Source organism: Pagrus pagrus, assembly GCF_965226575.1.
Source record: "Pagrus pagrus genome assembly, chromosome: 6".
Lineage (NCBI taxonomy): Eukaryota > Metazoa > Chordata > Actinopteri > Spariformes > Sparidae > Pagrus > Pagrus pagrus.
The window spans coordinates 14,982,833-15,000,940 of NC_140190.1; the positions used below are offsets into that span (position 1 = coordinate 14,982,833).

The 18,108-nt window shown below is 41.1% G+C and overlaps 1 protein-coding gene across 4 annotated transcripts in view; it reads right to left on the minus strand.

Annotated features, from left to right (window-relative positions):
* The window catches only part of agbl4 (AGBL carboxypeptidase 4), a 280,634-nt gene that overhangs the window by 79,741 nt on the left and 182,785 nt on the right, over positions 1 to 18,108 (minus strand). For 2 of the 4 annotated variants that reach the window (XM_084355474.1, XM_084355475.1), the window contains exon 6: positions 13,474 to 13,513. In XM_084355474.1, the coding sequence (XP_084211600.1) occupies positions 13,474 to 13,513 (40 nt within the window). Of the gene's footprint in view, positions 1 to 3,402; positions 3,516 to 13,473; positions 13,514 to 18,108 lie in introns of those variants that run through there. The other 2 variants (XM_084355478.1, XM_084355477.1) reach the window with 2 other exon arrangements.

Here is an 18,108-nt window from a genome sequence, read left to right on the forward strand (position 1 = left end):
TAACATTGTAAATATCGATATTGATATCTCTCTGACGCTCATATTTCAGTGGGTCTCAGACCTTTTTCACAGAAGACATTTTGCAATGTGGCAGTCAGTCCTCTCTCTCCCTCTCTCTCTATCTTTCAGTTATATAGATTATAATATATAATCATACGTGCTCTCATTACAGAAGGGGTTGTGCCACTTTAAGTTAAGTCTAAATCCACCGTTCCATATGCAAAACTCCATTTAATTATAACAATATCATTGCTGTGTGTTGACTTTTCACCATCATGAGAATTAAATGCACAGCTGCTATTTATTTAATAAATCCAATCAGCTCTTTTTAAAACTGTTACCCAATCACACAAAATCCACTCTGAGATGACTATCGGCATGCTGATTAGATGAAGATAGAGTGATTCATTAAAGCTGAAAGAATAACTCTTGATAATATTTTAGCTATGTACATATTTTTTTTTTTTTTATCTCTGAGGGCAGTTGATCGGGTAAAGACTCAAGTCAGGACAGAAGCCAGACATCATGTCCTGCCTATTAGCTCCACACTGCCAGGCTCATCTATCTTTATTGGTCATCCATTAGCCTGCATTAAAGGGAGACACGGGATAATAGCAGTAATGATGCTGATGATGGAATTAGACTGCGGGTACACACGTCATCATTGCAGCGTTGCGCCAGGAATCATAAAGAGTTCCCACTGACTCACGCACAAACAGATAAACTGAAAGACATCGTTGTGCTTCTGATATGTGTGGAAATATGTGTGACAGTCTTAGAGAGGGAAAGAGGACAAGATGAGGTTTTGCAATTTAGGTGAAAAATGTCTACGGTGTGTGTGCATTAACTTTACAGCACGTACACAGCCAATCTAAAGGCAGCACCTGTGCCAACCTGTTGGATGGACAGATGCTGGTACGAGTGCGTGATGATGGTTGGCAGGGGCGAGCGCCAGCCTGAGCAGCAGCAGCAGCATACACACGACAGACCCAGCAAAATGATGATGCCAGGCATTAGACAGCCGGGATGGAGGGATCATTAAGGCAACTTTCTGGAAAGATGCTCTGAGATCAGGAGAGAGCCGAGCAAAAATGAAGATATGGGCGTCTGGTTCCGAGATGACAGATCCAGAGAGGCGTAAACGTCTTTTATGGGCAACCCACTACCACGATCAATCACGACTGTTTACAGTCCGGGGTGAAAACCGTTTTCCTATTTTGGTTGGAGGCATCTCACCAGTCTTTCTCTTATTATGCCTCTTAATTAGCTCCGCATGAATTACTAATCAACCATGAAGAAGGCATTCACCAATTTAAAAAGTGATAGCCCATGAAATGAACAGCACAGCCTCACACAAGCACATCAGTAACTAATGCCGCAGGGCCTGAAAACAAACCTTTGACTGAGAGACGAGAGAAAGACAGATGGACATGGAGCACACACACAGACACAAACACACACACACACACACACACACACACACACACACACACACACACACACACACACACACACACACAGAGGCAAACCTTATTTGTGAAAAACTCCTTCATTAAGTATTTAGAATGGTAACAGTGTTGGCCCTGCTATCATGCTGTGTATACTCAGTGATCCACCCAGGAGACATTGATCTTCTTCATAAGGAACATAATGACCACCAGAGAAATACTGATCATATTTCAGCACCAGTCAATTCAGTTCATTAGGGCCGCTCCACCTCCTACTGTGGCCCTGTATTGATCTCGCCAGTGTCACCAGACTGTTATTCTCCGCTAACTAGATAGGCAACTCGCAAAACTGTAATTCATACGCATCAACAGCGAGTGGAACAATAGACTACAGGGAACAAACAAACAAAAATACATAAAAGCGCCGAGATTGCCACATCTGTGTGTTAAAGTATTGTAGACTGTCTGTCTCTGTGCCCTTTTGCGTCTGCATCAAATGTCAGACACGACACAAGAAATCCTAAAAGTATCAAGGCTGTCCCCCGGTTTCAGAGAGAATTTTTCTGATGCCTCTAATACCTTTTCCACCGTCTCCTCTCCTCTAATCTCCACTTATCTGGCAGCCAGGTGAGCCGCAGCACATGGCTGGTGGGCAGGCTTTGGTCTGTGGGAATACAGCTCATCTTAATGGTATTTCTCCCCCCTCTTTTCCTTCTCTTCCTTTTGCTTCTCTTGCCCGCTCCTCCAGGGCGGCTGTCAGACAGAGACGGAGGAAGCCAGAGAACTTCTCACTGCTGCTGTGGCTGACAGCAGGGAGCCGCTGGGATTGGACGAGCGACCGCAGCCGCCCGTCATGCAGAGGGGCAGCCAGGCTCACAGGTGCGCAGCATCTGACAGATAATAGCAGATAAAGTGGAGGCCAACCACCAGCTTGCTCCTCGCAGGGGGATGGGGGGGATGGGACCCGTGGTGGTGGGGTGGTGGGTCAGATAAATAGGTGGGGGCTGAGGCAGGGGCATGTTGAGGGGCAAAGTGCTTTTACAACTAGCGGCTTTTACTTAACCACCAACCAGCCAGACACAGACCCCCGCCCACGCACAGTAGTCAAGGACAGACAAGGTCACGCATCTGAAATCCCTCCACAGAATCACTCCTGCAGCTTACTGTACACTTGGAGGAGGTTAAGATTGATTCAGAGCTTAATACAGAGTGTTTGTGCAGCTGCTGCGTCTGAAAAAGCACATCAAAACCCAGCAGTCGTCGTCATTATTAGTTGTTTTTTTTCTTCCATTACTTGCTGCTCTTTTATTACTCCTGTTTTAATTTCTGTTGAAAGAGCTGCAAGTCTCCGAAGTACAATAAAATTTGTTTATGCCACACAGCCTTTTCCCCTCATATGCTCATTCTATTTCATGTTTTTATTCATATCCAAATCTGCTTTTCATCTTAGTGAGCAAATCTAAACCCCAGTGAACAAAATGCAGTCACATCTTCATCTGTTTAAGCTAAAATAACGCTGACCCAAACCTATTTAAATCAGTGGTAATATAACAATATTTGTCAGCAATCATGGTCACTTATGATACTATAAATTCACATCGACCTGTCACTAATCTGGCCATTGCTGCATTCCACATGGAAAAACAGAAAAATAAGCAAAAAATAACCCCCGCAATCTCCCACCCTGTCTTGAACCAGGACACCTGCGCAGTGGCAGTAAAAAGGTTTGTCACATGTCATGCATCTCCTGTGTCAACCGGATGCAGGAAACGCAGTCTACCTCTCACTGCTGAGACGCTGCGGTGGAGAAATCAGTCAAGACGAATCTGGCAATCAGTCGCCCAATGGCCTGAGACAACAGACACTGAGCTGCCACCACTGAGAGATAGGTGCAGAGGATTTTAAGCTGGTATTGTTGATCAAAAGGGCTGATATTTCTAAAAAAAAAACTCACTTCCTGACCGTCCTCCCGTTCAACATCTGCTCTAGCTGGCTTGTTCACTGTTATTGGCCTTTGAAAGTCATCACTGTCGCTCGGTCTCCAATAGAGGTCAGTGCAAAGTCACACACACTCACACACAGGACAGCAGGGTGGCGTAATGAGAAGGAGAATTTCCTGAATTCGAAGGCCTCGGGTTCAAGCGTGCTGCTGTGTTGACGTTTCCTGGAGAAAAGACAGAGGCTGCCATTCTGTAGCTCAACCTGACGGCTGACCTGCCAGTGAAAGCAGGGCAATTAAAAGTAGAATTTCCCTACGGAGATCAATAATTTATACATTTTTTTATTTATACATACAGTTCTCTACACGCGCACCCATTGGGCATACATGCTCCACACGTAGATCTGACAGGGGGGACCGAGGCACAGGCTGAGAAAGGGCTGATAATGACCTTGACCGATTGGCAGTGAGTATCTCCTGGCAACGTACCTGCACAGAATATTCTCAATTTAGCAGAGTGACAGGTTATTATATTAACAATTTATCTTAGCCTTAAAGCCTCACTATTAGTAACAGGTATGCATATGTTAGCAGATCACCCAGATGCTCCGATATTAGGCATCCTATAGGCTCTGAAGCAAAGAGAAGGAAATAGGCTGTGAATAACAGTGATATAGTGGTTGTTTTTGGCTCCACACACACAAACACACACAGAGTCCAAAAACTCAATCCACCAGCCATAACACAGCGACAGAGTGGCATCAACCTCTATTATCTAGTCCCTATGCTGCTAACACAAAAGGCTCCCTGGAACAAAAATCCAATCAGTCCTCACTAGGAGGATTTGCTCCACAGCAGTGCTCAGCAACACTGGTGGCTCTGCTGGTGACAAAGAAATAATCTCAGAGCCCACAGCCTGTTTACTGCCTCCGTCACATCGCCCTTTTAGAGAGAGGACAGACAGAGTCGACGCTTCTCTGTTGTCATTTACTGTCCTCTGAGTTTAGCACTCGCTCTCTCTCTCCCCCCTATCTCTCTCTCTCTCTCTCTCCTTTTCTGCATGCAAAAACATGAAACACATGGTTGGCTGTGTGTACAGTGCGTGAAATTACCGTATTTGCGACACAGGGAATATTTACTCTGAGCATTAGCAATATGGACTCAACAAAAAAAGAACCTTCAGGCATGTGGGCTCCAGACAGGTTTTTAAATAATTGTTTGATGACAAATATTTTCTAAATATTTTCAATATCGTGCTGCCCCCTCCCTCCCCCCTCTCCCCCGTCCTCCTGGCTTCTGTCTCTCCCAGTCCTCTATTCTTTGTCTGCTAAATTATCACACTTGTTCTCCATTCATTAGCATGCTGCTGCTTATTTAGCCACGCTGCTGCTGAGAAGCCCTCAACAAAATCAACTGGAAAATACTCAATATGAGGCGGCCAGCGCGCCCCTCTCCCTTCCTGCCTCCCATCCCTCATCTCCTTCTTTGTTTGTTTCATGTGTGTTTTTTTTAACCACATCAAAATGGAAGCATCGTCCCCCATAATGAAGAGGAGGGAGATAAAATATGCAAATTCGCAGAGAAAGGATATAATTAGGGCAATAATAGGAAGTGTTGTTTTCACAGCTGCTCATTTACACAAAAGCCTGATAGTATTTTTTTTCTTACAAATAATGTTCATCTCTGTTTTCCTCTTTCTTTCTTCCCTCCCTCCCTCCCTCCCTCCCTCAAGGTGCAAAGTCTTGTGCTCCACTAAAAACAAATCTCTGCAGCTCTCCAGGATGAAAGCCAGTCAACCACGCAGTGACGGAGCCACCCAGAGATTTCTATCAGCTCAGGTATGTACCACAAGGCTGGATATTAAGCAGAAGGTTGCATACAGGTTGTTTCAGACCTGTCTTTCCACCTTCCCTGGATCAACACAGGCTGGATAGAAACACTGTCTCTGTAGGAGCAACGTACAAGAGTAGCTCACACTTGTTCAGTATAAAGGGCTGCACAAGAGCTCCGAATGCGACGCGCCCTCATGAATGACAAACTTTATGATTTCTGCTCGCTGTACATAAACGAGACACTAAAGGTGAAAACAGATGATATTTTGGGCTATTTTGCCTCCATAGCATGTCTTCGGTCAGACTACTGGATAGAAATAACATACATTTAGGTGTTTATTTTAATAAACACCTTAATGTATCAGAAAATGTTTTATACAAAGAAAAAGAACAGAACATATCTTTGAAGGTTTTTTTTTCAACATGAGTATTTTTCTCATACTCTGAGCCAGAAATGTACTTTCCAGTTTTACTTCTCCCTCTATTCTGAATGTTTTAACAGAGAGGTGTGTTCATTTATCACTCATGGTCTGGTTTTTATAACATTTTATTCCTAAAAACATGTCAAAAATTGTTTGGTTCTTTATGACTATTGAGAGTATTTCCTCATTTATGGGTTTTAAAAACATCCGACTCTAATGTGTCAACAAAATGAGACAATCATTTTTGACCTACAGGACAGGAAGGCGATTATTATAAAATATGGACACCTGTCATAAATTACTTTAACCAGACCAGAAACTGAAGCATCAATAGTTATGAATACCACCATCTTCACTACTAGTCTCCCACTTAGTTGTTAGTCATATTTGATTATGCCTGTTTATAGAAACAGAAATCAGACACAGACAGGCTCATGTACAGGGGAAGTTGTACATGTACAGGGAAAGTTTCATGGTGAAATCCTATAGGTTATTAGCATTTCACAGAAATACACCGAGTTAAACGGTGCGAAAGATTGGCGCACACACGGAATTGCAACTACTCTTTCTTACTTAAGTCTCAGATGTGCTTCTATAGAAAAATGGGAATAAATGAGAATGAAATAAAAGCTTCATGAATGAATACGGTTTTCTTATGTTTCAGCTTAACTCAAAGGAGGATTGGTCTGGCAGATAAAGATCGGCTGATGAAAGTCTGTACAGTTGAGCCACAAAGAAACTGGTGCACATGAAGGGTTAAACTTTCATTTATCTGCGCGAATAAAGAAAAATGATTAACGTTCTGACACAAATGTGTTTACTTCAAAGTCAGGCAGTAATGGTGCCACCACAAAGAATTTAAATATCCTCCCTGTGTTTCATGAAGCAAGCATTTCACAGGATTCAGAAGCAGGAGTGAGACTACACCAATATGACAGAACTTCTATGTGCAATTTGCAAAAGGACCAAGAAAAATGCATCATAGTCAAAACATTAGCACCAGAACAACAAAGACATAAATACATGATATATCACTATATTGTCTGGATGGTTGCCCAGGGACTTTCATCTGAAGAAATGGAAGCTATTAAATGGCTGAGAGAAGGCCAGTGTGGTGCATTGTGTAAATTAGAGAAAACTCTGTTGACCCTGCGTTCACACTGCAGACAATTTAGTCCGAAGCAATCCCTGTTTTCTGACACGTGTTATGCAAATGGAAAACAGTCACTGTTGATGCTGGTAAGCAAGGCTCACTAGAGTCCAATACTTAATACTGCCTGCACATAAACCACAATGAGAACTTAAAAAAATGTGCTTTCTTTTAGATTTGCAGACAAGACAAGGTACTTCAGTACTACTTTTTTCCACATAAAGTTTACTTTTTATTTCAGGTTAGGAGGCTAGCACTTGTTTTGTTCTAGCTGAACATAATAAGTATGGTAGGCAGACAACAAACCTGTTGCCGATGGCTGAGCTTTCTGTAATAACTGGCTGAGAACAGCCAAACCAATTTCCACGGCTCCTTATTTTCCTAATGGTGTGTTTGTTTTATTAACTGTTGCTCCTTCTGGCGATTTCAGCTAGAACTAGAAGAAGTGCCATCCCGGTAAGAAAACTGATTTTTATGTCTACTGTACTGGTGAAAGTGAGAAACAGATCAGAAATGTGTTTTACTAATTTCACTCTTCCGTTCATTAGTTGTAGAATATTAAGAAGATAAAGTAACAACCTGACCTCTAAATAGTGGCTGTTTGGCTTTATGGTAAACAAGCTGTTAACACAAGTACTGCCTGATGAAAGGTTACTCCAGCATAATCCTTAAAATTAAAGCAACGTTATGTAACTTTAAAAAAAAAAAAAACAGCTTAAAAATAATTTTGATGGGACAGCGTCTTGTAATAGGATGAATGGTGACTGTCTCAGCCACTGAGCTACTGACCAAGTTTTCAACACATAACACTGTTATGATGTAAGGAGTTTTGTTTGTAGTTAGCGCCCACATTACTTGTGACAAATTGTTACAGACCTGAGATATGTATTTACAACCGTGGTGTTGTACTCAGAAACTGTGGGGGGCGCCAAAATCGCACAAAATGCCAATTTCTAGATAATGTTGCTTTAATTATATTTATATCATCACTGACTACTACAACACCGTTTTCATTTAGTTACTGAGAAATTCGATTGTATTTAAAGTTATGTTGGCTTTGTAATTTGATGCACACTGGTTGGAGAGAAAAGATTTGGAAAGCTATTTTAAAAAGTACAATTTAGCTGTATTTGAAGTGTATGTGCCCTATATGTACTATGTAAATATCTTCTGAATACCCCACTGGACTCTCAAAATATACATTGAAATTTGATTTTTGACGACGTGAGCTGATTTAATTAAAAAAAGAAAATGCCCAGACAAGGTTGTTTCCATAGAAACAATAAGGCTTAATAATTATAGATGCGACCATCAGCTCCATGATTTTGTCCTTATTTTGCGCATACACAAGCCTCTCACATGCTAAACTTACAAACTTCAATTTCCACACTATAAATATGCAGAATGAAAGCTTCAGATTCAAAGCATTTGAATATGAGTAGCTGGCTGTGCACAACGTGACCTCTGACCTCCAAGATATGTACAGTGGTATTGTCTGGAGAGAGCAAAGCAGGAAACACAAAGAATATCTGTAGAAAGAGGGGCTCTAATGAAGAACATTTCTATTCTGCTCTGACAGAAACAGCAGGGAAATGGAGATACAAAGAGAGTGATAGAGTGAAAAAAAGAAGAAAGTGAGAGGAGAGATCTGAGAACTGCCTATTATCTCCATGATGCTTCATTGCTTTAGACACACACTCACACACACATGCACCACGCATCTGTGGGCAAACCTAAAAGTGTGTGTACAATTACTCACACGCACACACGCACACACACACACACACACACACACACACACACACACACACACACACACAAAAACCATCCTCTCAAATCTGCCCAGATCTCATGAATATGATTGACCTTTTTTCCACTGTAATGCTGAGAGCGCATAAAGGGGAAAGGAGAAAATAAACAGAGGCAAGCAGAGTTAATTTAGAACAACACATTATTGGGCGCTGACTGCAGATATGGAAAAGGACAATCTAATCGATAAGCTAAAAGAATGACAATGGCCTCTCAAATCAATGTCTGCACCCCATTTTCTCACTGTGAAAAGACAAAGCCTTCAACGCAGGTGTTGGTCTGTTTTTGTGTTGTTGGCACCTGTGTGTGTGCGCTGTCCACACATGCCTGCGTGCACGTGTGCGTACCTGGCTGCTGCTGTGGTGGAACAGTTGCCAGGACTAATCATTATTTAGTTGTGGCGGGGCTGGAAAGGTCAGCAGTCTGAAATGTCAGGCTGTGTTCAACAGGAGCCAGATGCAGCCGTGCGCTGCTCAAGTGTCCAATTAAAGAGGGCCGAGTGAGGTTTGAGTGGGTCTGTGTGTGGGAGTGAGTGTGCATGTGTGTATGAAAACAGAGAGAGTAAAGAGATACTGTGTGTTTTCTGGTGTTTTTTCTCCACTATATCAGAGCTATATTGAATGCATGGTATATATAAACTCAATTATACGTGTGTGACTACATGTGTAAGTGTGAATTATTCTTCAGAGTAACTAATGAACGGCGTTAGAGGCAGAGGCCAACAGAGCAGCAGGGGCAGAATCCTTATCAAATCTCTTTCCCTCACACACGGCGCATTATGAAGCCACTTGAGCCTATTAGTTTGTTCCCACCCTGTGATTCCTCCTGTCGTCCATGCTATGAAGACGAGATGGAGAGAGGTGAGCGAAGGATGGAGGAAGGAGGGAATATTAAAATACAAAAAGAGCAGAAACACGAGGACAAAGGAAATGTGATAAAATGAGATCCCTAATAAATAACAGCTGATAAGGAGAGATGCAAAGGCAAATGAGCAGAGGAAGAAGCAGAGAGAGAGAGAGAGCGAGGCACGTGAGAGGATGACAAGGAGAAAAGGAGCAAAGGAGCGGAAACTCCTTTAATCTGCGGGGAGAAGGAGAGGGTGTCCTGCCTGTGTTTCCCTATCAGACTCATTCATCTGAAAGCCTCACCTGCTCTTCATACAGCCATCATAATAACCTTCACCGTGTTCAGCTTGTGTGAGCGCGCGTGTGTGTGTATGTCGGGTCACCTACTGTGAATAGTAATAAGCAGCAGGGCAGGATAAAATATGTCTGTCAAGTTAAGAATATAATAGACTTCCCTTCAAGGCCACACACAACAACAGCTTGAATAATGACCTGCAATAATTTACACAGCACACTGAGCTCTACACTGGTCAGACGGAGAAACCTTTCAGCGAGAATAAGTGGAAGCTTTTTCAGTCTAGGGCTCAGGCCTTCATATCGAGGGCCCCTAGTTATACTGTCTTGGCTGGAATGTACTGTAAGGTCATTTTAAAATTAAAAACGTGTAAAAGAAAATATTGATTCAATGGATTGTTATAGTGACTGGAACATCATCATTTTTGACTGGGCATTTTATTATCATCTGAGTAAAACAGCCTGTTTTGTCATTTTACCTCACCTGAGAGACCACCGAGTTTTATTTTTCACTTTTTTTGCTTAATGTTTAATTTAAATTTGACTGAGTTGCTATCAAATTACACACTCTACCTACACAGTCCTCGGAGGATGCAGGTGCCTAAATTAAGAAAAATTAGTTCCCGTGACTGTTCACTTAGTGCAACACAACAAAAAAGAAAAAAACAGCAATGGACACACATTAAGTGGCAACTAAAACGCCTTGAAAATCATTAAAAACCATTTACATTACATGTTATGAATATAAAATGGAGCATGATGCTAAAACTCACCAATTTGTTGATTGCTGAATGGAGAAGAGTGCTATAGAATCAGATTGACATCAAGAAGACGTTCAGAAAGACAAACATCTCCACAGACACGCCAATGATCAGGCCTTTTTATGAGACTGACAGCCAACCTGGAGTAAACCATTAGAAACTACAGTAGCCTCTGCTATAATGAGACAAAAAAAGGTAAACCACTTACAAATGGCTAACTTATGAAACATTGGACTGGAAACATGATGCTACAGTGCTAATGATCAGAGCCAGGCTCTGGGAGGACTTTGTTTATTTGCTTTGGTCTGGAAATAATCCTCCTGGAAATCTATGTAAAGACATTAAAAAACAGAATTCACAAGTGAGGTCAGGATTGACACCAAATGATGTCACCAGTACATTATGGCAGCTCCCATATCTGGGATATTTTGTCTAGCTCTACAGTACAGTATTAGGAAGTATTAGCCTTTTTTCTTCCTTCTTCATTTCTGTAAACAAGGCACATTTAAACAGTACTTAGAATGAACACTGAACTCCCAAAATATATAGTCGTAGACTTTCGCCCTGAATGAACACACCCTGTAAATCTACACTTTTTGAACTCAGTTTATACTTTTACTTGCTGTATGCATGGCTGCATACATGTTATCATCTAATTTTATGTGATTATCTAATCCTCTCTCACTTGGCCATAAAAGGTGTTGATATAAAGTCTTCCTCACACTCTCTCTTTTTTTCACCAGCCCTTTCTCCCTCTCTGTTTGCCCTCTGTCAAATTGTGAAGGCTGGGGGCGAGTCTTGCCTCTGCCCAGGGCCCAAGGAACAGCTGCAACATAAACCTGCTAAATTAACCCGGTCTCCATGAGCCTCACATATGCATTATTCTAATCAAAGCATATTAGATCATCCAGATACTTTAGACATATGGGGTCTCTGTATCCTCCTTGCCGTCCCCATCTGTTTCACCTCCCCTGTTTTTCGAGTTTCTCCTTGCTTTCCATCTCAGTGGATCCCTCGCTTTCACAGCTGCCTCTCGACAGTAAGAGACTGGCAGAGATTTCTAACAGTGCAACTTCTACGTGACATGTTTCCACATACAGTCAAACTTGGAGCACCATATGTGTGTCTGACTGCTACACGTTACCAGTTTGAGGTGCATGTTCGACACTGTTTAAACTAATTAAACATATTTGACCTTTTATATACAATGTGATTGTGATTTATGAAGTGCATTTATGATAATAGTAGTGTCGACTGTGACAATAAAAAGGAGAAAAAGGCTGCAATTACAATTTCCCAGAGCCCAAAGTCACGTCCTTAAACAGGTTCGGACCAACATGAGGACGAGCAGCAAATCCTTATGAGGAACTGTCGACGTTTTTGCATTAGAAATGACAGAAATGATAGAAATTAAATGAAACATGTAATTGATTGTCTAAATAGTTGCAGATTCATTTTCTTTTGATCGACTAATATAAATTAAACATATACAGTATATTAATATATATGGTATAAAAGTGCATGAGTGTTTCTGCAGTGTGAGTCTGTATGAGCACAAAGCATTTGAGTCGTGTTTATGACAGAATTTTAGATGTATACACCAGAAGGTCACACAAGAAAGGAACAATTTGTAAGAAAAGCTGATTTTTGAGTCTCATTCCCAACTGTGACGTGAAAGCATCACGTAGTAAACACATATTAAAACATGCACGATGAAGTCTGCATTGCAAACAACACACACTAACAAAGAGGTGTAGACTTACCAGTATACATACTGGTAAATGCACATACAGTCACATTCATTCATGTGTATATACAAACACGCGCCTACATGCACACACTGTGACATAATAATAAACTTAAATCAAACCAATTATGCATTTCGATCAAAACCATCTGGTTTTGATGTCTTCATCCATATGATTTAACAACTATAAGTCAAAATACCATCTGAATGTGAGAATTAAAGTAAATTGTGACAGTTGAAAGTTCCTGTTACTGACATGTTGGCTAATCTCTTAACAATCTCAAAATGAGTACAATGTCTCCAATACGCTCTACATGTATGCTCTAACAACACACACCAACACATAGAGGGATGTAAGCACATGTACTGAGCATATGCTCGGGGGCACATGTTGGCCCAAATGACTTGTGTGACGACAAGTGAAATTCATGAGTTCTGTATTATCCTATTATAAAAGCTTTGAGGCAATAGTTCTTTGACATTTAATACATCACATCCTAAGACGGCATCCCTGAACACGCATGGTGCTGCTCAAGTAACTGACCAGCAGCCATCAAATCAGCAGTACTTCTGCTCCAGGGTTTTCCACAGCACAGGCACTGTGTTATCTGCACTTGTCCCACTACCAAACTGTGCAGTTGTGTAGTGTGTGAGCTTGTGACCCTTTTAGCATCCTGAAGTGGGTTAGAGGATAATTCACTGGGTGCCTTACTGGCACATTTCAGTCAACTCAAAATTATGACAAATTAAACTAGAATGGTCGCATTGCAGTTGTATGCCTCTGCGCACCAGTCATGTTGCTGTTCCTGTGCTGTGGTGTCGAATAATGGCCAAAACATTTTTTGCAGAATATTACGATGTCACAGAGGAGTTGACCTTTGTTCTTTTTGATATAAAATGTGATCACGTTGTCATTTTATCATATCGGACATTTGTGAAAATATGTTGTGCCCCACTTACCTTATGAATTATGTGAAATGTGTTTTGTGAGGCTACAGTGAGCTTGATCTTTGACCACAAAAATCTAATCAGCTCACCCTTGCATCCAAGTTAACATGTGTGCCCAGTTTGAAGAAATTCCCTCAAGACGTTCTTGAGATATCCCATTCACAAGACTGGGACGGACGGATGCCTCTGTGCATCTATACGTCCATGTTTTGTTTTTGTTTTTTTCTGAAGCAGTGAAACTGACTGTGGGCAAAAGTGAAGTCGTAAGAAGGACTTACCACAGTTGGTGATGGTTAACAGGTCTAGTTGCCGTTGTTGCTGGAAGAAAGAAAAGAGGAGAAAGTTAGACCAAAGTCATAAAGACGAGCTGTAAACGCAGCGACATCTCCTTGCACTTCATTTAACAAAAATATATCTGACTTGTTCAAATGTGACTCAGTGGTGTTATTTTGCAGTATATTGTATAACCGAAGCGGTGTTATCATTCATCATAAAGCCCCCTCAAGTCAAAATGTACTTTTCCTCTTGTTCTGCAGTTGAATGTTTGAGTCTCTCTGTGTATTGCATATGTGCAGATTTTGACGGTAGAAGACTGTTTTCATTTGTGTGTGTCATATGTATTACATGTATGTATCATCTGCTTGTGAAATTAAAAATAGTGCCATACTCATTCGTATATTCAGGAATATTTAATGAGGATAAAGAGTAGGTGCCATTTTAAGGATTTCAATGTGCTAATTACACTTCTTTTACGGTAAAAACCGTGTCAGATACACATTAGAGAGTTTTTATGTATGCCTCATGTGTGACAAGGATCTTTAAGATATTTCTTCCAAGTAACAAAACTGTACTTGTGATAAGATAAGTCTCGGTAGAGTACAACATCCAATGTGAAGAACCCCCAAGCACGTATAACTATAAGTAGTTTCCACAACATTCGTGTGTGTCGTGTTTTGATGGAGTGTGTTTGAAAGAGTGTGCAATTTTACACTTGATGTCTCCAGCAGCTAAAAGGAGTCTAGAGTACGTGCTAGCTGGCTACCTCTCTCTTTAACCTGCTGCCACACACTTACAGACACACACACACTTGACTGTTGAGCACTGCAGTAATCAACACCTCAGTCCTCCTCATCTAGCAGTCCCTCCGGAAAGAAGATCTTCACATCCTGGGAAAGGGTGAAGAGTTGTGTGTATGTATGTGTGTGTGAGAGACAGTATAGCTAGGTCACAGTCAAAGCCAGCTTTTAGGACAAGACTGCATTAATATTCAAGCACCACACTAACCAGTTGCTGAGAGGGATAAGCAAAGAGACTCTCAGCATGCTCCTTCTCTCCTCGCATACAGTGCTGCCTGGAGTGGAACTCTCTGATAGGCTACTAAACACTTATTTTAGTATTTAGCAGATGCTCTTACTCAGAGTGACTTATAATGCAGGAAATAAGCGGAAAGGGCTTCACGGGTGCAATGATGGAATAACACATACAAGTTCACCAACACTGTGGTTATAGCATAGAGTGCAAAGTTAAGAGCCACAATGCTCTGACAAGCTTGCTTTAAAATAACAATAAAATTACAAATAAGATGACAGGAAATATCTTTAGGTTATGTTAGGGTGTGATGTGTGTTGTCTCCTGAATATAATGTTAAAGACGAACTCCAGTGATTCAGTATTGAATTTACATACATTTGGGAAACTGTTGTAAGACCATTTTTTAACCAAGGTATCCTGATATATAGTCCCCACATATGAAACTTATGAAATCTCACTTTAAATTTGTTTTTATTATGGAGCACCAGGACTGGGTATCGTTAAAAAAATGTCAATACCGTTAACGATAGATAACTATTCCTGAAGGAAACTTTTTCCAATACCAATTTTGCAGTGCATATCTGTGTGTGTGTGTGTGTGTGTGTGTGCGTGTGTGAGCGTGTGAAACCACACCCTGTACTGCTCCCATATTACTCCATGCGAACCAGAGAAATTGTGAGACACCACAGCCTTAAAACACATTCCACATAATGTGTTAATAAATGAAAACTGAAAATGTATTATTGGGTGCACCTAAATTATGTGCTGGTGCACGCAAATAAAAAAGTTAGGCGCACCAGTGCAACCAGTGTAATAAGATAGTCTGGAGCCCATACTGAAGTATCTGCATGAGCAAACAGCTCGGAATGAACCAAACCTAAAAGCTAATGAGACAGAGAGACAGACAGAATGCATTTGTTACGTACATTATTGCAAGTTGATGAGAAGGATGTGTTGGTTATGCTACTCAATGTAGAACAGGTGGTGTGACTGTGAGAGGCTTTTTAGAGAGTCGAGACTTTAAGTCAAGTGCTGAAAATGAAGAATAATGTCTGTGCTGTGACTGAGGGAAGGTCATTCCAGCACACAGGAGCAGAAAAGATAAATGCTCCGGTAACAGTGGAATTTGCGAAGCTGAGGATACGTAGGTTAATTTGCTTATTTTGCCTTGAGTAAAGACACGTACACCAGCTTGGCTCTAGTGAATATATGGCTGTCGTGCATTGCGTGTGGTGGTGGAGGTATGGATTCGGGAGTGGGAAACCATGTAAGCAGTAGAGGTCACTGTGACAACATGAGACACAGAGCGACAAGGGAGTGAGCTGAGATCATGAAGGTCCACCACTGACCCACCCACACACAGATTTACACGCAAGCAGCCTCCACCCCTCACCTCCAAGTCTCACACACACATCCTGCTTGTCCAACCTGCGGAGACCGCTGACTTTCTAGTCAGATGTGGAGCCGCACCAGGGATCAATAACACCAGAGAAACATTTACACCTGTAGCCCTTGTCGCTGCTGCTGGACAGAGGATTTAATTAGAACTATACTTTGTTTGTGTAGAGCAGAAACAGTACATGTACATTGAGATTTCTCTAGAATATACTACTCTGTCTGTGCAACAGTAACTAAATACCCCTAGTACGGTATACTCTTGTACTCAACTTGCTTGTTACCCTGTGGTATTATCATTCATTCATTATCATTATTTGGTTTAAATGACTCCTTTTAATCTCCTTTCCTAGATTTAGTTTTTATTAATGTTTTTACTTCTTACTTTACTACTTATTTTATGTGTTTTCAGTCTCTTGTGAATGATATTGCTTGCTGCACATATAGAGTGTACAATACTACTTGGTAACAATAAATTCAAGTAGGTAATAAAGATACATTCTGATTCAACTGCTCAGTCCAAACTTTCTGGAAAATTGAAGTCTGTATTAGCAGAGAGGTTGATTAAGTTATCACTTGGATTGTGCAGCACCCTCTACTGGCTCTCTAGATCTCTGCAAGTCAAACAACTAAAGCATAATTTGAAAACTATTTCTCATTTAAGATTATGGTATGAATTTGAGTGATGGAATCAGAAAAGGAACATATCAAAGTGACGACATTTTAAAATCTACCCTCATTATTATACACACACACACAAACACACACACATACTAATGCACACACGCAAACACTCAGGCAATCTGTAACCCGGCAGATGAAAAGTGTGAGCAGCGTTCAGCCTGCCAGTACTTATACACAGATAATGAATCTGTGGTGGAGAATTACAACACACTACCACTGCTCGCTTCTTCCTGCTGCTTTTGTTAGTCCTTAACATGGATAAGGTGCTTAGTGTTCCTTAGGAGGGGGAGAGAGACAGACAGACACACACACAAAAAGAGAGAGAGAGAGAGCGAGCAGGGGAATCTGACACAGAGAGAATTACATTAGCAAAAGCATTTCAGGGCAGAAAATAGGATTGAATTAATCTTTATCAAACACAGCCAAGAGCTGAGGGATCACACCCTGGTTGAAGCCAGTCTCAGAGTGGCTGGCCACTGCCCTCTCACTGTGACACAACACAGGCTGTAACAGATTAAACCAGCTGCAGTGAGTATTTATTATTGAGTAAATGATTGATTGACTTCATTCAGGTTGAAGAGGTTCACTACATGGGGAAATACACTTAATGTCAGCATCTTTTGGTATCTGAATGCCACAAACATACTCGTTTTTATGCTTGAAAGCTTAACGAATACTAATTGGACTAACCTCATGCAGTAGGCCACACTTGTACAGAACTCTAAGAAGGTTAAATAATTATTTGCAAAAGCCTGTCTGGCTCAGGTACACAGCTGTTTACCACAGGTGAGTCTAGACTGACCTGCCAGTTAAAGTGTTATTAGGTCAGAAAACAAGGAAGCTGTTGGGAGCCAGAGGTGACGACCACTCCAGCTGTCACGGTAGTCTAAGCCAGCCAGCATGGGCTCTGCGGACAGCAGCACAGTAAACAATACTGATACGGACCAAGGGACTGGAGTCCCAAATCATCAGAAAATAGCTGCAGTGTTATATGAGAACATAATTGTGTTTTTTGTTGTGACCAAGAAGCCTGCATCAGTGCTTCTATCCTTGGATGTTTTATGAGAACAGGTCCAGATAAAGTTCGATCTTTTCCTCTTTAAGTGGAAAGATGCGATTTGGAAAAGACTTCAAACCAATGTGAAATTGATATTCTGACTAAAAGATAAACTACTCAGTTTCTCTATAAACGTCTTTATCAGATTCTCTCGTTATTAGTTTCTATTAGTCGCTCTTGAAAATTACCAGACAAAAACATTTTCTTATTTAATAAATAGTCTTCTCATATGAGCCTGACAACTGCCACCCCTCTATAGAAATCTATAATATTATAATCAGTATAAATATGGTCATTAACAGAACCAATCAGCAGACCAGATAGCAGACTGTGCCACCATCCTAATCTGGGTGGGTCAAATGGACTGACAGCAGTGGAAAAGCCATTAATGTACTAAACCCTACTTTATGACTAAATTAAATATTCATGCACAATCTACCCAAAACCCATTTGCCAACATTTCCTCC